General features: G+C 34.6%; 1 protein-coding gene across 2 annotated transcripts in view; it reads right to left on the bottom strand.

The window, feature by feature from the left end:
• hpse2 (heparanase 2) overlaps positions 1–23,639 on the bottom strand; it is a 52,508-nt gene extending 28,869 nt beyond the window's left edge. For both annotated transcript variants that reach the window (XM_053502959.1, XM_053502960.1), the window contains exons 1-5: positions 23,189–23,639; positions 20,643–20,797; positions 20,292–20,453; positions 4,721–4,894; positions 1,858–2,029 (exon numbers count right to left, since the gene is read on the bottom strand). In XM_053502959.1, the coding sequence (XP_053358934.1) occupies positions 1,858–2,029; positions 4,721–4,894; positions 20,292–20,453; positions 20,643–20,797; positions 23,189–23,442 (917 nt within the window). In that variant the 5' untranslated portion in view covers positions 23,443–23,639. The remainder of the gene's footprint in view (positions 1–1,857; positions 2,030–4,720; positions 4,895–20,291; positions 20,454–20,642; positions 20,798–23,188) is intronic.
• Positions 23,640–27,619: the final 3,980 nt, after the last annotated feature.

Raw genomic sequence — 27,619 nt, 5'->3', positions numbered from 1 at the left:
TTTTCTAACACCACTGACTGATCCTAGTTTTTTTTTTAATGGAACACAAATTTCCAATCGAATAAAACTGAACATCTGAAAATAAACCCCTGTGAGAGACTCCCCTCTTTTGCAATGTGCATTACATAGTTTTAATGACTGTGAAACTAATTCTCCATGTCAGGGTATTATTATTATTATTATTATTATTATTATTAGTAGTAGTAGTAGTAGTAGTAGTAGTAGTTAAATTCCTAAGTTGTGGACATGGCATTAGTTTTAACAATGTATTGCAAACAATTTGCTTATTATGCAATGTTCCAGATTGATAGTCATCATATCTAAATCTACACAAAATGTATGACAAAATACCATTTTGCAGTAGAAGGTCCCTAGCCTTCTAGCAAATTCCTATGATAAATGACTCAGTAATGAATCCCCATTATGATCAGCCAGTTGCAAGCAAGATAAATAAGATGATGTGTAGGAAACCATTCAACACTGCATTTCATTACAGGCAACAATCTACCCACATGATCATTCAGGAGACAGCACTGATTTCGTTTATTCGAATTCTGGTGTGGGACAAGTCCTGGCTATAATAATATTTGTTATTTTAGATAAACAGCAAGAATTACACACTCATTTTAAAAAATAGAATTTTCACCAGGTGTCTGGCTTTGAATTGACAGTTACTGTGGTGAGCTCTTTATGCTAAAGCACATGAGAATAAAAGTTATGGGACAGAACTAGTACAAATATTTCTTATTTTAATTTTAGTGCAAATTCTATAATCCTTCTATGTGTGTTGCTGAGCTCATAATGTAAGTGTTACAAGATTGTTGACAATCTTGAAATGTACCAGAGCAGTACTATAACTTTATGAGCTGAGTTCAAATTAAGTGTCCTTGCACATAAAGTAAAATGAACTGTCAGTTGACTCATATATTAACAAATAAATCTAATTTTTCACTATGCCATAACCAAACATCTATAATGTTCTGTGGGCATGGAGAAGAAAGCACAATGAATTATCTCACACTTGTTGGTGACTGGGACCTATCACTGCCTACTTTGTGTATTAATCCATTCACTTCACTATTCCTGCTATTTATAATATCATACACATTCTGGCAATATTATAAATCTCACTGCATTGTACTGATAGCTTTTTTGGTTGCTTTCATTTAATTTAAATTAATCTTATTCTTTTTAGCAGCTGTTTTTTTGGAGGGGGGGGGGCACACAATTAAATAATTCCCTGCTTTTGTTGTGCTTTTTATGCTTTCACAGTGATTGCACGTGGTCTAATTGCATGCTATGGTTAGGGATCAAATCCAAGCAACTCCCCATTAGAGATACAACATTGTTGACTAACTGCATTGTAAAATCCCTGTAATTCACAAATTTTACTTTGATCAGTTCCACACCTTCAGGCTAGTTACAACTTAATAAACCTTCAACACAATTAACCTGTCTACTTTGATGAGGTTAAAAAACACAGTTTATTTTCTAGATAAGTAGAGAAATGCACAAAGAAATAAAGAAAAATAAACAAACATTGGATCTTGATATACAGGACAAGCTTTGGCATAAGGCCTAACATAAAAATAAAATAAAATATTGAAATCATTTTAAAGGAAAATATGTTTTTACTCTTCTCCCAACTGGGCTTGGCAAGTTTTACCAACTTGATGTGAACATCTGCATAAACAATTCAGTTCTGAGAGAATGCCAGATTCACAAAGTGAACAGATTTATAGTGGCTGCCTACAAGCTTTTATTGTCATTATTCTTTGGCATGTGTTATTTGTTGGGTAAGCCATAATGCTAGCAGGTTATATTAAAACGTAATCACTAGCCTCCCACAGTACTCACCCATCTAGAAGCATGATTGCGTTTTTGCGAGGACGGCCAATGTTGGGACCATAGAGATTGGCCCGGCTGTAGTAGCGGACAGACTGTAGCAGAGTCTTCAACAAAATGTAGTCCTGAGCCAGTCGACTGCTGTTGACTGAATGAGCTACCATTGTGCGGTAACTGTTCGGCTCTACAAGGGAAAAAAAGTGTCTAAAATAAGAAACACTGATCTCAAAAGCATTATCTTAATTTAATTTAGAAAAAAGATTGGACACCAACTGCATTAACTTTCTAAAAGTTGTTCAAGAGTTTAGTATAAGATTATATATAAGTTCATATATAAACACTTGTTTTGATATAAACACTCACTAGGCACTTTATTAGGAACACCTGTACGACTACACATTCATCCAATTATCTAATCAGGCAGTTGTGTGGCTGGAGGGCAAGGCATAAAATCATGCAAATATGGACCAGCATTTTGGATAATGTCCTCATCAGCCATCAGTATAAGGAAAAATATGATCTCAGTGATTTTAAATCCTGGCATGATTGTTGGCTGGTTTGAGTATTTCTATAATTGCTGATCTCCTGTCATTTTCATGCACAGAAGTTGCCAGATTTTACTCAGTAGAGAGTAAAATCAAGAGAGAAGAAACACCTAGTGTGCAGTAGTTCTGTGGATGGGAATGTTTTGTTGCATAGTCAGGCTAAAGTCAGGATTGAAGCTATTTTAAGAGCAAAGTAAAGCCCTACCTAGTATTAGTAGAATGTTCCAAATAAAGTGCTCAGTGAGTATAAGTTTAAATTACCTTTTTATGAGGGATTCTTGTAATTTCAGTAAACCTTAGTGTTATTATGTTGAATAATCGTGTGCAATATTTAAATATTAGCTCAGACAATGTAATTATTTAAGTATATGATAAAAGATATAACAACATATGGGCGTTACATGCAAATACAATATTCAGTGCACCATTAATTATTATATGCTATTTATTGTTGCTCCAATCAGTAATCTTGTTTTGTAGATGAAGAAACAGGCTACAATAGATATATATATTTTTTTTATCAAATTGAGCTGTTTTTTTCTGAGTGGTAAGACATGTTTGGCTTTCATTTGCATGTGAGACAGTAAGGATTGCTTGGGCTGCCTGGATTGTAGCTTACTGAAGATGTAATGCATGTGGTCAATTAGATTATATTTACTTATGACAACATTAATAATCTTTCAAGTTAAATACAATGACAATAGAGTATTGTTATAATACTTCATATGAGCTATTCATAAAGCAAAACAGACTGTTATGTAATTATTATTTGCACTGATCATGAGAGGATAAAATTGGAAGTATTTGACTTTTAAACCTTAGCCAGTGTGAGGCCTCCAGCACTCAAAATATAACCATCACAACATTTTTTTAAATCTTTATTCAAAGCACAGTTTTAAAATTATGCACTTTTGTTATGGATGTACCCCTATACGCCACAGGGTGTTTATTATACCAGAGCATTCTAATAGATCATGTTGGCTTAATAAACATGAACCCCATGATAACATTTTTGCTTCTTTTTATTTTTTTATGGATCACTCGTTTGTTTGAAAATGAATCATATTCATGAAACCTGACTATGATTCCTAACAGATTTTCTATTAGTCACGATGGCTGTTCTCACTATGGTTATAATGAGAACAATCCAAAAAGCATAACTGCTTTTCATAAACCCTTAAATACTGGAATTTACGAAAAGAAAAATGAATTTAAATGTTAACCCTTGCACTGTACGGTGGAGCAGCATGTAGTGTTAGTGCCTCAGTTCCACAGCCTAGGTTTTTATCCTGAGCTCGGGTTACGGCCAGTGTGCCTTTTCAAATGTATTCCCCCTGTGTAGTTTCCTCTGGGTTCTCCATTTTTTTCCCCATCTCCAAAAAACAAACCAGGACATTAACTGACTAGAATTAATTGCCTCTAAGTGTAATTTATTCTGTGAATGTCTGCGTTTTACACCCCTTTGGAGGACAGGTCCTATCCATTGTGCCTAAATTTTATTTTCTAAAAACAACATGTTGAATTGTTTAATATTTTACAGAAATGAAATATTAAAAATATTTTTAATATTTTATTTAAATATTCTATGGCACAGAAAAAAAAATAATTTATGAAATTATAATTGCAAAATATTATTTCTTGTTGTCGATGAATCACACTTTTATTCATTTACATCCCAGTAAATGTAAGTGAGGATTCATTAAATGTAAATTCATTCATGACAATTCAAAAGCTAATTAATATTTCCTGTCCAATCAAATTTAAAAATTCAACAGGATGATGATATAACATTAAAGATACAATATAACTGCCCTAGTTAATGCACCAAAAAGGGAAAAAAAGCCTTAGTAGTATATTTATTATATTTCTTTAGTTCTTTCATTATTAAATTCCAAGCAAATATTTGGACACCAAATGGATTCCCTAAATTTGTAAAGTTTGTAGATAGTAAATGTCTACATTGGACTGGAACACAACACTTATTTGGTTGGTTCTAAGCTCAGGAAAATTTCAGTATTCATTTTCGCATGTGTACAGTACTTGCTTTTTATGTAAGTCATTTAAAAAAAAAGTTTCTTGCAACTGGTAGTCTGTGCACCCCAAGTGTGGTAATGATTTCCAGAGCTCCATCTGTCCTCACCAGTTAAGGCTCAACAGAGCTTTGGGATGACGAAAAATATAGTATTGCTTTATTGTTGTTTTTTTAAAGTTCAATGGTTATGCCATGTCAGCATGGATGAGAATACTAACTGGTCGTGATGATATGTGATTCCTTGCCATAGACAAACACAGTCTCAGATCAGTTTTATTAGTATTATGAACAGACCTACCATTGCCCAGCTCCCAGGATATGTTATACTTCTTGCCAGCGCTGTATTTTAACAAACTTAACGCACTGGAGGCATTCCATGAGTTGTCAGGATTCCGATGTAGAGCATTGAGCCCAAAGATCAGGTGCAGACCAGCACAATCAGCAAAATTGTACAGTTTGTCTAAAGACCTGGCTGGGAGAAAGCGAAACACAGTTGTAACTTTGGCACTGCAAACTTTATCTTAAAATACAATATTCGCTGACAGTACAATACATCTCTAATTTTTTAAATAAATGTTTATCTAAATGTGTTATAATAAATGTGTTTATGTTTCTGTAGAGAAGGCCACATTTCACTTTTTTAGATATTAAAAAGGCTTGAATCTACCTGACCTTCCCTGTAGTATAGAGCCACATTTTATATTCTATAAGTTTTATACCTAAGTGCAAAGGCTAGCTAACCTACCTAGCTAATTTAACCTGTCTTTTGCTGTTTTTATCTTTGTTTTTTTTCTTTAAAGATTTTCTAAAATTCAAACTAAGCTAAATCATAAATTTTTTACTAAGTCATAGAAAATTTATCAATAATTAAGATAATTTTCGATTTAACATTAAACTTATTGGGTTCTAAATATATAATATATAACACCACAAGAAAAGAACAGAAAGATAAGCAGCTTCTAAAGAAGACAACAGAAAAAAAAATATTCTACATGCTGCACACAAACTGTAAACGGTTCATCAGTGCACACCACAAAGAGAATAGTGGCAGACACAAACACAGAATTGTGCCAAGGAAAGCATTTTAGTGCAAAAGCTATTGGATGGTCTACAATAACTTGAACTTATCCAGCACATGCTCGTTGGTTGTTTTGAAATTCTATCAGTTAAGAGCAGTGACAATAAACACAAATATTTCAGTGCCCTTTGACTTCATTTCCTCTCTTTAAAAAGAAGCAGATGAGACATCTCAAATGGCCCTGAGGGATTTGATGAAGCCAAAACTGTGGGTGATGTACCAGCAGAGCTAAGTTTCAAGGCTGATGTATTTGCTTATAATGCCATACTCAAATATGTCTACATTTATTTTTGCACACACACACACACACACACACACACACACACACACACACACACACACATACACACATTTAATACATAAATAAGCACATTCAATACATAAATAAACCAAATAAATACATTTTGAAACAAATAACACATTTTTACAAATTCTTAATTTTTAAAAAAGATTGGATTATTGGTCAGCCAGAGGGTGGCCTTGACCAAAGACAAATAGCTACTCATCTTTAAATACCCTTTTTACCCTTAACAGAATGATAGTTCAATTTAAAGAAAAGAGTAAAGCGCCAACGTGTCATGAACTCGTTGACCTGGGCTTTCTTTAAAATGTCTTCACAATGAATGAGGACAACCTTCTCATTCTATGCCTAGGAGAATTGTTGCTCTTAAAGCCACAATCAATCAATTAATCTGTCAATAAAATAAAATAAAAAATCTGGTTGCATGCATACATACAAACCTGATTATCAGTGACATGCCACAAAAAACAAAAACAAAAAAAAACAGAAATGCCTTAGGCGGTACTGACATTAGATAAAGCGATTCTCTGCCTGTATGTCTGTATAGGACCTTTATGTGATTTTAAAATGGAATTAATCTCAGTTTAACCTTCAATTTGATGAGCCAATGAACCTACAGAGACAGATCACTAGAACGTGATTAGTAAAGTTGTTAAAGTAAAGGTGTGTAAACGCTGTAAACATAAAATTCCTACAATATAGCCACATTTAACCCAAATAAATTCCTAGACCAGATGTGCGTAATAACATTATTACAAAATTCCTGATTTTATAGGGTGGGCAACTTTAAAACTTTAGTTGCCACACTAATAACGATGGGTGACTATCTCATAATTTCAACAGAATAGCCTAATGCAAAGCATATTTAATGTATCACTGTTGTTCAAAGCACATTAAAGTCTAAGCCTGTAATTAAGTCTTTAATTTAATGCATCATTTAATAGGGTACAAAGCTATAAAACATTAATGAGAAGGACAAAAGCTGGTTTAATTCAAACAAGAATAAACAATATAATAGCAAACAAATAGCAATGCAACATTTTGTTCCAGACAGATTTTTCTTTTCCCTTACAGTTGCATAAGTTAGGGAAGCCCACCTTGATGTGTCTGAGTGGCATTCTGGAAGTCTTGACTGTTATACAGCCTTTAGCACAGTGAGCTGATTGAGATAAAACAATGTCAGGTGGATAAAAAGCAGAGCCATGCTGTCAGGGTAAAAGTAGAAGCAGAACCAGATGTGGGCCAGGGAGATTTGAAGCCCTTCTTTACTTGAGCAGACTATTGCACAAGAGCTGGTACTGTTGAGGAGTCTGGATATAGACCAAGCAAGTATCTATCTGTAACTGGTCTATTTGCCCTCTTTATTGTTGTATAGAACATTAAACTACACTGACATTCTATAATAATATGATAATAATAATAATCAATGAGCCAACTTCTGTAAGGAAGCTTAGATTCTATTCTGCTACTTTTGTACAACTAATCTTAAATCACAATCACATTTTCACAAATCAACACACATACAGTTTAAAATACAACATTTCACTCTTGGTGTTTCGTTATCTCAGGAATATTCCCAATGAAAGAACAGCTACTTGTACCAAAAGCAGCCAACTGTGATCAATTCCATGTTTCTAAAGTAAGGTAATTACACCATGAACAGCATGCAGGCTCCTAAGGGCTCAGTACAGACACAGCAAATATAGAGAAGACATCAGGAATTGAACTCTGGTTCACATTTACAGCAGACACAAAGTGTTTCCAGATCAGTCTCTCTGTCTCTCTCTCTCTCTCTCTCTCTCTCTCTGTAATTTTACAATGTAAGAGCTAAAGAATATCAAAAAACAATAGACTAAATTATGCAACAAATTACAAAATTAAGCGTCAAAAATCCAAGAATCGGAAGATGGAGATGTTTAACAATGTCCTTAATGTTTTTATGCTTACATGATTAATTTTAGTAACTTAACTGCAATGGACATTTATACGCATTTGAGAAATTCACTGTGGAAATTGTCGAATATAATGTTATTTTTTAGGACAAAAATACAAGTTCGCTTATTTAAACAACAATGTAATAATCCAACCCAGGTCATATCTTTAAGCAGTGCCAGAAAAGAACTTCTAAAAGTAATGTAAATGTATTAAAGGTTATTTATTCTTGAAATTGAGTGCATGAACTTAGTATCAACTGTAAAGGAAAGCACTGATTCCCAACAAGCCTTACAAACGTAATGGAAAGAGAGGGGTCTGGTTATTGTCAGGCTAGCTATCTGATCACAGACATAAGACTTCCATAACGAGCAGGACTGTACCAGAGCGCCACGGCTCATTTCGGAGCCACAGCATTTCCATTTATGTCCAGTGATTACCTACAGCAACAAACTGCATATTCCCAAAAAAAAAACCATACACATCAAAGCAAAGCATTTCCATAGCCAGACAACATCTACAATGTCTACTCGTAAAGAAAACAATGGGTGCAAGAAGTGTCCCAACACAGGCCTTTAATCCACTGGGAGTAACAGCATGTCTGGCTTATCAGCCAGATATTCACCAAGTATAGCTTAAAAAAAGAAGATTTAGGACACACAAGAAGAAGCCATGCATAACATAAACTTTTGTCATTTTACTACTTGGGGAATTTTCTATTATATTTTACGAAATGGGAATAAATCAATGAATACACTTACTGTATGTAAATTTGAGCAGTGCTTATTATTCAATCAAATGATAAAAAAAAAAACATCATTGAGATTTATTTTTTATTTAAAAAAAATTATGAAAATAATGTGTGTAAATAAGTGATAAAAAAAAAAAAAGACCAGCACTTCAGGATTTCATGACAACAAAAGCCGATTTGCAAATGTATCACTCTGTCTGTCATCTGGTTGTCTGAATCAGGAGGGACACTGACATAGAAATTTATACCGTAGTCACTTAGCTCCAGCATTAGCTGTTGTTAAGACTAAAAATCGCAGAGTTTTTCACCATTCACACAGCGTTATTCTGAACTGAAAATGAGCAACCTTTTGTGTGACAAAACTGCAGTGTTCACTTGTAGCTAGCACAAGCCAGCTATCCTGGCAGGATTTCTAAGAGGACTGTAAAATATAAAATGTGTACATCATAAATTAATGATCCCATTAATTTAATGATCTAATATTTAGTGGCAAGTCAGCACAGCTTCCAACACTGGGCAGTTTCCAATACTGAATGCTCTTGTTAAATATTCAGTAGGGCTCTGGTGCTAACTTTAAAAAGACTTTAGTTAGACTTAAATGTTTTTTTTTCTGACAAAGGAAAAAAATAGTGATGTGTTAATAGGTTGACTCTGTAACACTGCATGCATATTGAGGTACATTTTTAAAGTTGGACTAAGAGATCTATAGATTGTGGAAAGGTCAAAAGTAATTGGATATTACCAACATTATAAGGGCACTATTAAGAGCTAAGGAAACGTATTACATATAAGTAGGTATTTGTTTTTTAAAAATGTTGTGAAGTCCATGTGGTAGTGAATTTGACATAAAATGTATCTATTCTTATAAAGTAAAACATCCAAAGCCTTAAATAAAGTATCATATTTTTAATAAGGAAAAAATAAAATTTAATACAATATTCAGACTGGAGGCATAATATACACACATATAGGAGGCACACTATTCTGTTTTTTTGCTTTCATGTTGCCATTAGCAATTAGACATGAATCTCATAAAACATTTATTCACTCTTAGTAAATTTCTGTGTCAGGGTTGTAGTGGTGTAAATCAGGCTGTTAGTTGGTTTGTATTTTGTAAAATTTTACAAAAACTGTGGCCCATCACATTTCCAGTGTTTTCTATTATTTCTGTGGGCTGTATGAATTAATCTGACTACTGAAATACTTTAAATATATATAGCACTAATCAGACACAATTATACTACACAGACACACTACTTTCTCCAATCATTTTAAACTAATCAATCAATTGCTAAATAGATGGCTGATTGGAAATTCTCACACCTCCCCTTTAAAAAAAAAAACCACTGAGAACATACTGTATATGATCTATAAACTGTGAGAAAGCATTTCCATGCGAGGAAAAGCAGTCACACTGTTTGCCATTTTTCAATTCCCAATTCACACTAAACCAATTTGAGGCAAAATAACTGCTCAATTACAAGAGAAGAACAACAAAGCTTAATCATGCAAATGTTGCGGGATTCTTTGGGAAGGGAAAAAGACCACATTGTGTCTCTGTGGCAATATGCTTTCAGTTATAGTGGTGTATTTTGCCAGATAAAACATGGTGCCTCGATGAATGCCCGCATGAGTGGTATTCATTGTATTCACTCACTTTTAATCCATTAGAACTGGATGGGTAATAATGATAATCAACAACATGTCTTGCATTGTCATTTACAATTTATTACATGCAAATAATCAGTAATGTACTATGAGTAAAATAAGAAATAAATATTTAAACCAAAAAATAAGTAATTAAAAAATATATAGGCAAATGAACAGAAAAGCAAAACTGAAGGCAGGAAAACAAACTAGCTCTCACTATGAAAACAGCTAGAGTGAAAATATGGTTTTAATAATCCTCTGCCTGCTGGTAGGCTGAAGTGCACACTGCATGTCATACAAACCCAAGTACCCTTGTGTTTATAAACACAGCATTACACAGGGACCCTCGTTCGATAGGGTACGTTTTGCAAAAAGCTGCTCAGGTCAAAATACTTTTTTTATTGTTGAAGAATGCAAGCTATGAAGACACCTGTTTTTCATTCTGTATGGTTGGTATTAAATCTGTGTGTGTGTGTGTGTGTGTATAAAATGTCAGTGTTCGGTAAGAGTTGAACTTCCCATGTGTGTATGTGAACATGTTAGCAACATTTCAGCTGCACATCACTGTATTTGTAAGACATACAATGGTACATATTCGCGTGTGTATATCAGGCCATGTGGTTAGCAGTGGAAAGGATAAAGGAGTGAGTGACATGTTAACATCCCCGAACACACACTGGTGTATACATCCACACACATTTGTGTACACTAATTAATCTTCTCCATAGAGACAGTCTTATACAGCGGCACATGGCTGAGGCAGCACAGAGCTTCATGCTGGATTATGATTTCCCGTTATTGTCAACAGTTCTGAGAGCTTGGCTGATTGGCGATATATTTGATGAAGTCAAAGACCAAAGTCTGCGCCAAATTGCATAACTCACTTTCAATGCTTTAGAACGGTGAATGCAAACCCCTGGTAAGGACAAGCTTTGAATGAAAGACATGTATTCCTAATAGCAGTCACCTTTTAAGAGTCACCTTTTGCTTGTATATGTTTTTATGATAATACGTTGTATATGACAGAATAACACAGAACACAGGTTTAATATTATAACTTAGTGCAGTCTGTGTAATCTGTGTGTCGAAAATCTTAAACTAGGATTTCTTTAAAATATGCACTAATTCCAATATCATGACATCAAACACGAAGCTTGATTGGTTTCACTTGTTTTTGTCATTAGTCAAACTAAATATGGGATGTATAAGCACTCTCAGCACTTTTACTTCATCCTTTGATTGAAAGTGATGGAATGAGTACAAATGAGGCATTGGCACAATTTGTAGGAGTTTGACTGGAAACATCTGGTCCACTGTTTTAATATGTATCAAGTGTTTTTTCCTTGAATCTTACATAATATTTGATTTGATATTTTATCATATATTTTATATCTCAATGTCATGTCATACAAACATATTATTAAGGTGTTCAAATAACACATTTTTATTAGTTTTAGCTCTCCTAGAATGTCTTTCACATGTATTAAAAAGTAAATTTGACAACTTCAAGCAGACTCCAAAATACAAGAGAAAATTTAATAATAGTTAAAAGGTAATGAAATAAATATAATAAATAAAGATGAGAAATGAAATGACAGCAGAAGGGGCGCACTTAATGGTAACAAAGCAAGGAATCTTCAAGTTAAAATGATTTAATCTCTTCAAAGAGGACTCTGCTGAGTCTTTACATACCTGACAGTATTATCTTTTTAAAAACCTTTACTATGCACTAAGGCTGTAATTGCGCCCTGATTATTTTGTCACTTTAAAGAAGCAGAGCATTTAGGAGAGGCAGAACTAACCTGAGCTGCCCCTAGGCTCTTTATAGGACACATCAAAGCATTTTCCTGAAGACTGTCCATTGTGCTTTACTGAGAGTGCCAGTAACACGAGTTAGGACAGCGAGTCTGCCATAATCTAAGGATACACGGTTTGCTAAAATAGCCTGAGAATGAACTAATTAACACATCAACCAACAACATAAAAATTATAAAAAGTTTGAACAGGGTTGTTATAACTATGCCATGGCGAATGTAACCAAAAGCATTATGGATTTGTTGTATTATCTTCCAGGTTGGGGCAATTTGTTTTTTTGTGAAGGGGAGCATTTTTAGTCCGAGGTGCTGTTAATTAGTCATTTTTCAGGCTGATAACTCTAAATGAACTTCTCGTCTGTCCCAGAGGTAGGTTTTGGTCTCGCCCTCCTGGGATGGCCTTTATGAGAGCCAGTTTCATTATGGTGCTTGACGGATTTTGCAAATGCACCTAACAATACTGTTCTTGCAAGAACTATTACAGAAAGGCTGACCTCTGTGTCTTAAAATAACAATTAACTGTTGTTTTTGTTGTTACGTAATTACCTAATTCCATATGTGTTATTTTATAGTTTTGAAATCCTCAGTATTGTTTTAGAATGTAGAAAATAAATCACTAAACAAAAACAAAGAAATTTTCAAATGACCCCAAACTTTTGAACGGTAGTGTATATGTCTAATGCATACTATTGCTACTGTATGAATCAAAAGTGTTGCTTTAATTTCTTCAAAACTGTCAAACTAGTATAATATATATAATATATATTTAGTATAATATATATATATATATATATATATATATATATATATATATATATATATATATATATATAGTAGTGATTTTATTAGTATGTTTTACTAATCCTTGACATTTAAAATTTGCATTAGCAAACAATTCTTGCTAAAAAAATAACTGCCAGTAAAAATGATCCTAAATACATCCCTACATGCGAGGCAGAAATTTGCATAAGCTACTAGAAGCATTCTTTGTTTCTTTGTGTATGCAATAAAAACTCCACTAGCCACGCTAACCACATGACAGACCAAATGCTTGTTAATAGTGCTAAAGAGCTAACAGACAGTACAACAGACCAAACACACCCAGTGCTATGTATCCATCTGGCTTTGGTTAGAGGTGTCAGGTCCTGTCACTCAATTTAAGGGTGAAGAAGGATCGGGAAAGAGTTTCTGTTGCCCCCACCTCCTCCCAGTTACTGAAAGGCACCCCAGCCACCACTTGAATCAAGTGTGGGACTTTGTAACATACCACAGAAAACTCAATTTAAGTTTTTCTTTCAATGAGCTCCAGACCACAGCAAATTTTATTACACCTTTATCTTTCAAGTGCAGTTTCATCAACATATTATGTTTGCAGGGCAAACTGCCCTCGAATCTGTCTGAGGATTCCATGTGTGGCCTGTTACTGTTCAGTCAGGTTTGACAGTCTCCAACTTAAACCCTTATACTCCTATATACATATTACTATATATATATATATATATATATATATATATATATATATATATAGAGAGAGAGAGAGAGAGAGAGAGAGAGAGAGAGAGATTTAGCTGTCTTGATTTTGCATAGCTAGCAGCCAAAAATGAATTGCATTTATCTCCACAAGGGTCAGTCAAGTGCTTGTTCAGTAACTTGTCATGTCGAGATTGGACAGGTCTACCCCTGTTTGCTACATCAACTACTTATCTGAATGCAATTATCACACCCCACTCTGCATCATGTCTCCTTCAATCCTTCAGCATGGCTTGACATGACCCATCATCCCTCAAGGTACAAGAAAGACATGCATCAAGACACTTCTGTGTACTTGTGCACATGTAGTGGAATGAACTTCTCCTGGCTGGCAGTACAGCTGAGTCACTGGTTGTCTTTAAACAAAAACTGAAAACTGCCCCACTTCTTTACCAATGAACACTAATTAAATTGCCTTTGTTGCTGTACCAACTTGTTATACTAAGTCCTCGCCAACAAGGCTTTAGCTGGATAGTATTAACAGACTTTGAACTGTTTGTACATGCACAAGGATCTGCTTTAGATATCAATTACAATGCCAATTACTTCTGTCAAAAGTATTTAAAATTATGTAAATGTAAGTGCTATTATCTTAGTAAAAATATTTTTTTAAGTTTTTTTTTAAGTACACCATACAATTTTTTGTAAAGTTAAATTACCTGGTGCAACAATATACCACCAGCATTCATTGCAATCATTTCCTCTTTTGCAATCCTTACTGCTATCATAGCCAAGTAAAGTAGTTTCTTTTTTAAGTAGGTTTTTTTGTTTGTTTGTTTTTTATCCCTTTCTGCTTCCTAAAATGTTCTTTTCTCACTGAGCCATTCATCTCATCCCATTGGAACTTCACTACAGAACTATCTACCATCACTAGATAAATGTAAAAAAAATAATCATAAGAAAAAATGATAATACTGTCTGCAATAGATAAGTAAAAGACTCCCTATGTTAATTAAATATTTTACGGCATATCTATTGCATTTCCTTGCCAAAGTGTGGGGCCAGCCTGAACTTTATTCCTCTGGTACAGTTCATCTATCCAAGCTGAAGCTGCAGCTGTGATATACAAATCCTGGAGTTCCTGGAGCAAATGGAAAGCCAATATGACCCAGAGTAGAGATCCAATCAGAAAAAGATGCTCTACACCCACAAGTATCCATGTCTGAGAGCACATTAAAGAGCATCTGAGACCATAGCAAATGGGAAACCAGGGTGGTCTGGAGGAAGAAGGCTGGGTGCCATGCCTGTGATCTATGGCTATATAAACATAGAACATTGACATTCACTTGATTTCTTGCAATGAGGCCTAAATTAAATATGATAATTACTTTAAGAGTATGACATTGATTCCATTTGCTAAAACTTTGCCAAAATTAATATATTCATTGTAGGCCAGGAGTTAATTTAACAATAAAATGGGTTTTGTAGTACAAACTTCTAACATTTAAATTTCAAAAAAACATTCTCATTTAATTTAACCATATGGACCTAAGATCATTCAGTCAGGTGAAATGACCATGATGATAAACAAATAACCCACAGCTACACATGACACATTGCAACCACATGCACATTCTCCACAACTGGTTGTAATGCTTTTTAATGATGTAATCAACTCCTTGCCAGTTCTTTGAAAGATGCAAACACTGCCACATTCCTAGGGCAAGAACATGCATTTTCCTGATAGCACAAGTGTCAGATTTGGGTGTCAATAGTAAAGCATGGCTTTCAAAGTAATTTTACTTCAGGTCCAAAAAAAAAACCTGCCAATGCAAGAATGGCTTGTAGTATTTGTATGAAAAAGTCTCTATAATTACTCGCTTATAAATTAAGTTAAACTTGGGTTGTTTAAGAATGATCACACAGGTAAATATTGGGAACAGCAGAAGAAGTTTGATAAAATGTAGATCTATATAACACATATTATAATTATTATTATTATTATTATTATTATTATTATTATTATTATTATTATATTTTAAGCTATTTATGACATAGAAAATAATATGCAATAGATAAAACCTTGTTAGCAAATGGGAAGTGTTATTACTAAAAAAGTTGCGGAACTAAATTTAAGATGAAAACTAACCACAATTTGGTGTTCATTTAATTGTTTTGAATAAAGGAAAATTAAATTAAATAGTTTATTAAAATTTATGAAAAAAAATGTTTTTTTTAATACTTTTTATAAATGAGGAAACTGAAAGCTAATATTAAAATAGAGCCATGAATAGAACATAATTTTTATTCCAGAAATTTATGCTGGTCTCCACTCAGTACAGTGTAGGAGACACTTTTTTCAGTAGGCCCAGGTAATAAATACAGACTCTAAGAAAAAAGCCAATACATTCCATAAGACTTGAAATTTAAATGTTTATTTCTTCCATGAATGCCTATTCTAAAAAGAGATGGCCCCCAAAAGATTTGGGTTTTTATGTAGGAATTATGCAGTTTGCAAATAAAAAAGCAGCTGTATTAAAATGTTGAAATAAATTATGCAGTTATATTAAATTGATATTTTATATTTTATAGAAAACTTGCAACTATGTGGGCCTTTAAAACTAGGAAAGTATTATTTATTACACACACACACACACACACACATATATATATATATATATATATATATATATATATATATATATAGAGAGAGAGAGAGAGAGAGAGAGAGAGAGTACCTGACAGTGATAGACTCTTATGCTATCCTGGAGAGATTGTGTTGCAAGTATTAGTGTCTCATATATTCACAATTCTGCTCAGCCAAACATCTCAAGTGATTAGATAGTGTAAATGTTCATGTTACACGTGCCATTAGTACTCTCTCTCTCTCTCTCTCTCTCTCTCTCTCTCTCTCTCTCTCTTTCTCTCTATGCTCTATGCTTTAAACAGAACCATTATGAACGGTGTATATATTCTTCAAGAAATCTCTCCCTGTGTGTGTGTGTGTGTGTGTGTGTGTGTGTGTGTGTGTGTGTGTGTGTGTGTTTAATGTATATGTTGCTGTAAAGGAACCTTCATCTGCTTAACGTCTTAGGAACTGAAAAAAGTCATGTTTCCCTTCTGAGGCAGCAACATCTGCTGGAGTCTCAGATCCATCACTAGTGCAGTGAGCTACATGCTTTTGCTGTGTTTGCATTGAGTGCACGCACGCATGCTCTGACTAGAGAAGATGGGGGAGGGGAACCAAAACATGAAACTTTGAGGTATTTTACGTGTGGGCTGATGAGCACCCAGACAATATGAATTCCAAAAAAGGAAAGTCTGCCATGTATTATTCATTAAAAGCATTTATCAGTCATTCCCATGAAATTAGCCCTCTGCAGCAAACACTCTTGGCAAGACTCAAATTTTGCCGCAGAAGCTGCAAAAATACAGTCATTTTAACACATTCCCAGCTAGTCATTACATCAGTTTGATCTGGACAAATATCTAATTTATCCATTTTACATTGTTTTCCATAAAAAAGTCAGGACCACTGTAAACAGGAAGTTTATAAGATCAGACATCCTGGCTCTCCCACCTATGAATAAACAAAGTTGATTTTCTACAGAGCACTGTCAATACTGTTTTCACAAGATCTTCCTTTAAAGAGCTTTTAATGAGATGAAAACCCAAGTAGTTACTGCTGTCAACGAAAATGAGAGGCTAAAGGGCACCTTTAGTTAAAGCCCAAACTACACTCACTGGACAATTTCCTGTCATTTGTCTTCAGTGTGGGAGGAGGGATTGTGGTGTGTGTGTGTGTGTGTGTGTGTGTGTGGTGGTGGTGGGGGGGGGGGGGGGGTTGCTGGCAGGAAACAGCTTCGAATATAACCAACATCTTGACAACACGTAGTAATGTTTAAGAAATCATTGTCGGTGTGAAATTCTCATAAATATACAGACATAAAGGGGTACAGGAAGACAGGAAAGGATGGGAAAGTAGTAACTAAAGCAGGAGTGTCTGTCTGAACAAACAGTGAGGGGATAAAAGAAAATTAATCTGAAAGTAAAAAAATGCAACAGGTTTATCATGCCAAGAGATTATTAAAAATACTGTTGTTGTAAGTGTTTTGTTTTGTTTTTTTGTGATAGACTGTAGGATTTCAGGTAGATCAGACAATTCCAGCATAGGTTCAGGCAGGGAAGGATGACAAGCACAATCGTCTTATCAATAATTTTCTGTATTTTACTTGAGAAAGGCCTATATGCATGTAGCAGTGAGAAATAACCAAGAAAAAGATTCATGCTTAAGTAAACATTGCGGATATACATTATACTAAGCATGTTTGAAAATGTGTCAAGTGATTTAAGATAATGTGGCTATAGATTTAATTATGTGTTAACTGGCCAGTAAAAGAGGCTTATTTAAATAATTTTTTTATATAAATAACAGGCTTTCACATGCTCTGACTTTGACGAAAGTTTTCCCTGAATTATTACATTTGTATATAAGATTAGCAATGCATCATCAAAATAATTTATTCATATAAATATATAACATATATAAGTAACTAACTTCTTGTTTAGATTTAGATTTATACAAGTTTTGTGTATAAATTTTGTGGCTGATATTATTATATAAAGTGAACAGGAATTTGGTGACATTGGAAGGGAACAATGTAAGTTGCAGCAATTTGAGAACATCTACTGACCCTGACCTTGACTTGTTTCAGATGGCTTGCTTTAAGTAACCTGGACTAAACTATGACAAAGAGAAAAGTGAGAGTTTGACCTCTGCGTGTCTTACCACGGTTTGTTTTAACTGGCAGGGGTGCGTTTTCGCCTAGTACAATTCATGCTATAATGAGAGGGGGTCAGCAAGGGTCACATGCAGAGAGTGGAAAAGGATGAAAGAGAGCTGTTTTACCACTTTGCCCACCTGCCAAGCACTGCACAGGGGGCATTCTGATTGGTAACAAGCTTGTCTGTCTCTATGTACTGTTAACACTTGTGAGTTAATTACGGATACTGCAAATTAACAAAAAAAAAAAGCAAAAAAGCACTTTATAGAAAATCCCCAGTGTTCATCACCATGTTGATGTTCTTATTATTAGTATGCTAATGTTGATTTTATTAGCAGACCCATAAACCATAATCAATGCTGCATCTACTTTCAGTAGATCCAGACTAATTTAATCTACAGCCTTCATAATCCAAATAAATACTTATTTTACAAAAATAAAAGGAAGTGTGTGTGGTGGGGCTGGGGGGATGAAAAATGACTCCTGTCTGATTTGCAAGACATCATGTCAAGCTAAAACCATTTATAAGCAAAACATTTTACATTCCAAAAGTCAAATAAAATTCCAAATGGATGAAATCGAGCATATACTTTTGCTTCTTTTATGATCATTTACATTGCAATAAGCTCTGACTAACGACTAACACTTGCTTAAAACTTATGGACTTGTCAAGGGCAAATTTTTTATTTATTTATGTATTTATTTTTATGTATTTTCAGTATAGCTAGTGCTCTGTCGGGAGCAGAAGAGGCTTATGTGACTGTATACTTTGTATGTGTTGTAATTATTCTTTTATTAAAGTGTCCTGTATATTTATTTTTTGACAGCTTTGTTTTATCCAGCTATTCCTCGTCTTTTGCTTTATTGCTCTTTGCTCTACTCTGTACTTGATCTTGGCCCATTGCACAATAGTTCACAAAGGATTCATTAGTAACACAAGTGCCTTTAATGAAACCGTAATAACCGGATACTTTCCGTAAATATCGGAGTTTTTATGTGTGGTGTCCGATTGTCTTTGGGTGATTTGTCTGTCTAAATTATCAACAAGCACAGTACTTTGGCATTACTTTAGAGATTCTTTTGCAGTCACGTTAGTTTGTGTACCGAGTCAAACAGTAGTAACTACGTCACTTCCTCTTTTGAGCGCGTAATTATGTTTCGCCTTCCGTGCTCGGGAACGCATGAATCGTTCGTTCTCGAGCTTGGAACGATTGCATGCTCACAGACAAAAATCAGCTGGCCCCGGGGCCAAGTGTGCTCGGAAACGGTTCTCGGATCCTAGTGAGAAAACGCCCTAAAACATGATCATGCAAAGGCTTTGCTAATCACCAGGTCTTAAGCTAAATCCAGCATTAATTAGCACAGATCAACTTAATTTAAATTTAATTTTACAAAATATTTTTTCAATGTGCTTAAGATTTTCAAAAACAAAAGTTATTATTGTAGCTATATTATGAAAAACAAGCTATCCAGTCAAGTCATGTGAAGAATCATGCTTCATATGTGAATAATAATATTATACATATTTTGAAAATGTCTAAAAATTTAATTATTTACATTTAATAATGCAAATAACGCAAAAAGTGCAGCAATAAATAGTAATGAATTATTGTAAAATGCTGGAAATTTGAAATAGGATTTTAATGATGAAAGGCTTTAAATGACTTATGCTCAAATAGTTCACCTAAAATTACAGCAACATTGCATTGAATTTTAATAATTTACACGTTACATACCTGAGTCTTTTCAAGCAGACATTTCATTTATAATAAAACTGTATGCCATTAGTATCTTTATTTCTCTTCCTCTTCCAAACGCCTTTCCTTTTCACTTTTAATACCACCTACAGATTACTTTCTGCAATGGACGCAGCTGCCTAACAAAACAGACAGAGCTCCATAATAATTCCATTAACAGTGATCCAAGGGCAAAAGTTTTAGTTTAGGCTAGCTGCACACACTGGAACAGGCATAATTAAAGTGACTACAACCCAATCATTAAAATGAGTGCATAAGCACAACGTTTGCTCCTTGTCCCTGTATTGTTTATTTTGTGTTCTATAACAAAACATGATGTTGTGATCTCCTACCTGTTATCATGACATCGCTGTAGTGGTTAGAAAGCTGCTCCTTCAGTAAAACTTGTTGCATCTGAGCTGCTTTATCTCTTTGCAACTCCAACATCATGTCAGGGTGACTGGCCAACTTACACCCCTTTTGTTTATCCTGGGCAATGTCACTTCGCACTATGTCTGAGCAGACACAGAAACCATTAGGGGAAAAAAACATGTCAACAGGAAACTTTTTTTATTCATACAACAAATGCAGATGTTTTAGCATACAATGCCTTAATACATATCTGATTATAAGCTAATTATATTTTTATAATTATAATATTTTTTAAAAGGCTTTGCATAAATATATAAAAAAAATCTACATACCATCCTCATAATTCTTGAGGTAATAATCTGGTCCTGGTCCTCTAAACTTGGCTAAATTTTTGAGATTATGAAACTGGAGAAAGTCTGTCCTCTTGCCTCCAAACCTTAAATAAGCTGGAGAAAGTCCTCTAGCCAAAGTCACTAAACGCTTGGAACTGAGGGGACAGAGAGAGACTGCTTGAAGTCAGACATGCATCAGTAATAAATCAGAATCATAGGAAAACAATTAAGTAAGATTTCATTTAATTCCTTAAGCATTTAACCTAACCAGAGAGGACCCTTGTGAATTTTTCGGTGCAGAATTGCTTCTAATTTTTTCTGGCTTCTTGTTTTATTGTACCCTGTGTTTGTCACAGTTTAAATCACGTTGTCGCAGTCATTTAAAAATAGGTCTACATAGACGTGTTTGGCCACATAGGTTAAAATAAATAATTATTATTATTGTTATTAATACTACTACTACTACTACTACTACTACTACTACTACTAATAATAATAATAATAATAAAGATTAAAATGACCCTATAACTACGCTAAAACTACAGTATGTGTATCTAGTGTTTTCTCTCTATCTTAACCTCTCAGCTTTGAGAGTCTTAGTGGTCTGTGTGTCAAAACGCAAGGTTTGAAAGAAAAAGCATTAAAAAAGGAGTTTTATACGTTAGGTCGAAAACTGATGCTGAAATAACTTATACTCATGTGAAACGGATATTTTATTTAAGTTTCGCTTTATTACTATTCGAGCACATTTTTGATTATTAAGGAGAAATATCTTGACTAAAATAAGGACAGTACAAGAATATAAGGGGGGCGGGGTTCGGCTTTAGCAAACACACACACACACACACACACACACACAAACACACATAGGTCTATGTATAATAAATAAATACATAGAATGCTGTAAAAAATTATCTAACCATTTCAACGATAATGTAATAATGTGTGTTTGCTTATTTAGCTATTTTTATTTATTATGCTGCTACAGTGATACAGATCTTGCTTAACGCAGCTCCATCCAAAAGTCTGTCATAAAATATTTAGGATAGAAAGTGAAAGAGCGAGAGATTACTATGTTCCTAGAAAGCTACAAAGTTAACAAAATTAAAAAATAAATAAATAAATAAATTGTCTCTACTTAAAATGAGACAAATGACAAATAAAAAATCAATAAATAAATAAATAAATAAATGCTGTAAATAGCGCAGTCATCATCACCGTAGCTTTAATTCGATCGAAGTTTTCTTGAAATAGTAGCAAACGTAACGGTATATTTTAAGGTTATATAATTATTAAAATGCTGTTTTAAATAATAATAATAATAATAATAATAATAATAATAATAATGGTGGTGGTTTTAGTGTTGTTGCTGGTGTTAGTTATTAACAACCGCATATATAAGCTAGTTGTGTAAGTTGTCATTACGCAGTGATTAATAACGCTTCGGTCGCAAATATACATAAATGAACCAATCACTAAACCCATAACATGTTTCAGACATGTTATGTATGTACGTTATATGTATGTTACTGCATGCATGTCAAACTATCTGGGGTATGTAGACGGCATGTATCATTAAGTATTTATTTATGGTACTCATAATATATATATACAGGGTATAATAATACAGGGTAATTTGAGTGGATCTCCTGGTCACTTTCGTGGCTGTGGGATGTTTGGTCAGGGTCGACAGGGAGATCCCTTTCCCGTTACAAATCTGTTTAAATTCTTCCTGTTTTACTTATGTCCTTAGAAAACAACATATAATCCTACAACTGGCTATTTATTAATTGATTCTCTGAACATGGTTTAACCCCTAGAAGTCGTAGATTCAATGCCCTGGCCTAAACAGTACACAGCATCACAGCGCCCATTACAAGCCTATACCTAGCATACAGGACATCTACATCAATAGAAACATAATTTAGAGCGGATCCCACCACATAGCAGTGTTTCATCAAACACAGATATTCTACCAGTCGTCTCTGAAAACTTTATAAAGGTCATGGCCACCCTCAGCATGGTGGAACAAAATCGACTTGACATGAGATGAGACAGAGGAGAAGATAAGAGACCACTGATTTTGCTATGGAAGCTTCAGTGTTGTTTAATCAGCTTTGATCTCGCAGGCTGTATTTTGCAATCAAATACTGAAACTAATAATATTCTGATAATCCACAGGCAACGCACTGCGTATGGAGAAGCCAAATGCAGTAGACTGATCTCAGTGAAGAGAACATTACTGCCACGGCAGTTGCATGTAGATATTGCTGAAAATATTTTACTTCAACGTGCACAAAATTAACCGAAAAGTGTAATATCACAGGTATTACACAGAGGGATGTTATTTACTGTTAGCATTAGTGAGGTAAAATCTTTCACACTAAACTTTTATTCGCCTTGAGATTGACTTTGGCGCCTAAATTTCAGCATTGCTGATATATTTTTTTTTTTTTTTACAGAAAATGAAAACAGATGCGTTAGTGCAATGGTGTCTAATAGCTATATGCATGCTGTGAGTGCAAAGAGCTGTCAAAATCAGATACCTCAAGAAGTCTAGCCAGCCGTTCTTCAGGATGGACGGGTCGACTTGCAGCGATAAGAAGTTGTCATTCAATGCCCGCACCGGGCTTCGCGTATTAACGTCCAGTAAAATCAGAGTCCTCTGTAGAAAATTCTGCCTCTTATCAGCGGCCACGTGTCGCCGGTAGTTAGGATTGGCAGAAGAGATCGAAAACTGGATTAGAAATGCCCACCACACAGCCACGGCAACCATCTGAGAAAAGAATCGCCCGGGCATCTTCTGTCCACAAAGCTGCCGATCCGATCCGATCCGATCCGAGCGCGCTGCGAACTGGAGGAGAGCTTGCTGAGCAGCCTTATGGAAAAATAACGTGATTAAAATCACCTTAAGTGCTGTCGTTCACCCTCTTGAAGTGAATGTTTGTTTTCTGTATAGTCCTGTAATCTGGCCTCCAATCCACCCCCTGTTTTGCGCTGTTTGTTAAGCTCGAGCTGCCGTATCCGCCCCGGGGCCAGAATCCCAGCCTCTCCGTTAACGGGGGCCGGAGGCAGCACCGCCCCTACACTCAACACACACATAGACACACACTCACGCACGCACGCACGCACACAAGGTAAACAGCCACTCAGAGAATCCATGTACTGAACTACTTAGGAAGTGATTTTGCTTGCAGAAATGTACCTTAATTACGTTAAAGTAATGGATAAGCGTTCTCCTGACGTTAATAGCCTACTTGGACATAAAATAGGCTATCAGAAAATAGGATGTTCCTTCCTTCAAATGTGCTGTAAGTAATTTCTAAACTCAGCTTAAACCTGTGCATTTAGGCTGTCATCTAAAGGATTGTTTTAGGCTGAGTGATTTTCTTTTTAGAGTTCATAAATATCAAAGATAAAAATAAACAAAATCAATAGAACTTGTTTATAAAGTGCTGAAGAATTTGCCCTCTGTATTAGGTTTGCTTAAATCAATCCGATTAACACTTTCCAGATGTAGTTCAAAACACATTACCCTGTATCATCTAAAAGAGTTACACGAAGTATTGTAGGACTGCTCTATATCCTGTTTCTTTCTAATACTAGTTAATAAAAATGTAGTGATTAAAAAGTGGTGTAGAAGAAAGGAAATATAATAGCAATTTATTAATATATGGTAAGTAAGTAACAACAGTCCTGTGTTTTAGTATAATTATTGTCGAAATAATTTGTGGGGAAATGTTAAGAAATTGATTTAAAATGTTTATTTATTTCATTTGATGTTTTTTTTAATGCACTATGAAGCAGCCTTTTGCAAAAGCATTCACCTAGTTCCCTGCGTCACTCACTTCAGTTGAGTCAAACACAGCCAAATATAGTCAAATTCACTGCCAGAATGCAGTCATAGGCATAAATAAACTGAAACATACTGAGGAGAAAATGGATTTTAAAGAAAGAAGTCGATTGTTGCATTAACAGTACGGTGCAGGATATGAAACCACATTGTTTTCTAATAACCGCTTATGTGCCTGAATACTTAGAATAGTTAACTCACGTTAAAGCGGAAAGCAACCCGAGAATGGTAAATTTTTACGCTCTTCTCCCTGCATTAGGCTTAACATGTAGGCCCGACATTTTACAAATCTTATTTGGCAGTTAATAAAACGAATTAGCCAGAATTTTTGCCAGAGGCTAAATTATACATTTTTGTTTTATTTTTTTGTCTAGGCCTGATTATTCCGTGTACGAAAAACTGCCCTATTATTAGCCCTACGGACAGGGTGTGCTGTTATACGGCCAATATGTTCAGTTATCTTTTAGTTTTCTCATAAATAATCTATACGTGCCTACAGAAACGCCACTGTTGCTTTGTTTATGTTCGTTATACTCTTAACTATATTGTTCATAATTATGCATCATGCATTTTAGGATACCTCGAGGAAGAATCACAATTCACATGCAGCTGTAAGTTAAAGTTTGCGAGTTTGCGCGTGTTTTTACCCAAAGTAAAATTGTATTACATTTAATTAAATTATTTTTTATTTAAAACAATAAATACAATAATTTATTAGTTTGTTTGTTCATTCATGTAATTTAATGTTGTAGGCTACAAGTAGCCACATTATTACCGGTTATCTAATTTTTCATTTTCCTTTCGTGTAAAAAGCTTACTTAAAACATTTTCTCTTTCTTTCTTTCTTGGTCTATGGGTTAATCCTGAATAATAACAACCGCAATAATAATAATAATAATAATAATAATAATAATAATAATAATAACGAAAGAAAAATGCGCAGAAAGTTGTCCCCCCTGGAACTTTCAGGATTTATGCCTCTAAACTGTGTTTCAGGTGCTGTAGAGTTGTACAGTTACACGCTCTGTAGTTTTAGCTAAAGGTCTTATGACTACTTGAATTCTGTTCTACACAGAGCGGCGGGCGAGTTGCGTTTAGTATACTTTACATTTTTATTATTTAATTCATTTAAAGTTGCCTTTTTGTTGCATATTTCACAATAATGGTTTACCTAGGGTTTGTGATCTGTTTACCTATTTTAATGATCTATATGACTTTTTTTAACCACTGCAAATCTAAGACATCAAGACTTTCCCTCCACATGTCTAAGTGCCCTGGATCCAAACAGGCCTACCTTATATTATTAAGTAATATGATATCATATTAAGATAGCCTGGGTTTAATTCCCTCCCAATTCCCAAACTCCAATATATAGGATGCAATGTCGGTTCCAAGCCCGGATAAAATGGGAGAAGTCCGTCAGAAAGGGCATTCGGCGCAAAACCTATGAAAGATGTTATGCGTATCGGATGGTCTGCTGTGGCGACCTCTCTGCCGAAAGTCCATTAAGTATATATTAGCCTAAGTATTAAGTGGAATTAAAAGCGACTATATATATACTGTATATATAGTCGAAGTCGCTATATATATAGGCTAGTGTATAATGTAAAGGTGGGAAAAGTGTGTATAAATAATATATATATATATATATATATATATATATATATATATATATATATATATAGCTTTAGTGTCTTGTATTAAGTGTCTTTTATTAAGTATGAAAACAAAACATACTTATAAAACAAAGCAAACAAGACATTATTATTATTATTGTTGTTGTTGTTGTTGTTGTTGTTATTGCTAAGCTGGTTCCCTGTGTAAATATTACTAAATATAATAAATTCAATTGCTGGCCTGGACGCAATTTGTTACTCTGACTGGAATATCGAATATCAAACCAGCATACCCCTTTTACAATGCTGAATGTCTTTCTGTGATGGTTCTGCAACATTCAGGATGTTGTATAGGTTCCCCTGGCGAGAGCATCTCCCTAGACTCCGCTCTTAAACGTCAGTGTTTTCTAAAGGCCTAATGAGAAAACCGATCTCACACAACGTCGGGTCCAGCAGTAAAATTCTTTGAAATGGTATGTAGTCCCGACCTCGCACCGTCTAACGCCTCTTTTTACCGCTTGCTTTTTTGACGATTGCGCGCTGAGGAAATTTGGGAAGAAAAGTGCTTTCACCAGGACTGTTTCTCTCATTTAGTACATGGCAGCGTTACTAAACTGACGAGTAAGCATTATTTATTCGGTCAAATCCCCAAAAAGCCGAGGCGTTAATCTATTCTCTTCAGGGTGAATATGAACACTTGGTTTCCCACGCACATGTGTAGCGTTCACTGCTTGTTCTAACACGTTTAGGCGAGTAAAATGACAATTACTCTCTTCACGATTAAAATAGTAACCAATTAAAATATTACATCATATTTCAAGAGTTATTCAAGGTATGACCTAAAATTTTACTTTCGTAAGATTTTACTTTCTAAAAGTGTCAAAAAAGGCTAATGATTTTGTTTATGTTCTTTTAAAAATGAGATAGATAGATAGATAGATAGATAGATAGATAGATAAAAAAACATTCTTAACCCTTGTATTTGACTCTTGATCAAGGCCAAATTCTGAATTCCACAAATAACTGGATATGTTAAATATGCAATTTATTTATTGTTAAATATGCACTATAGTAATGTATTGATTAAATGTGTGTGTGTACTATATATACAGTCCGTGTAATAACCCCTTTTTTATATTGTGTGTGTGTGTGGAAAAGGGAATAATTCCTTCTAGCAAACTGTTCCAGAGAGAAGCTGTTTAAAAAACCAAAACGCTTCAACAATTCTACTGTTATTTGTGCGCTTGAAACTAGAAACTGGGTTATCTGGACTGATATCAAGGGTTGATGCAATACTGCCATCTTGTGGCAACACGGATAATTATCGCCTATAAAGCAGGGTGGGCGTGCATGACCAACACAACCACATATGCTGTGCGATTTTAGTCCCAAATATTGTAAGCATGCCCTCTGTTTATTTCTGGTATTATTTATATACATTCTTAACGTGCACAAAATAATTGACAATTATGCCGAATGTGACAGAATATCTTACACCGCAGATCTGC

The sequence above is a fragment of the Clarias gariepinus genome, chromosome 8 (assembly GCF_024256425.1).
Source record: "Clarias gariepinus isolate MV-2021 ecotype Netherlands chromosome 8, CGAR_prim_01v2, whole genome shotgun sequence".
Taxonomy (NCBI): domain Eukaryota; kingdom Metazoa; phylum Chordata; class Actinopteri; order Siluriformes; family Clariidae; genus Clarias; species Clarias gariepinus.
This window is presented reverse-complemented; position numbering and strand designations above follow the sequence as displayed.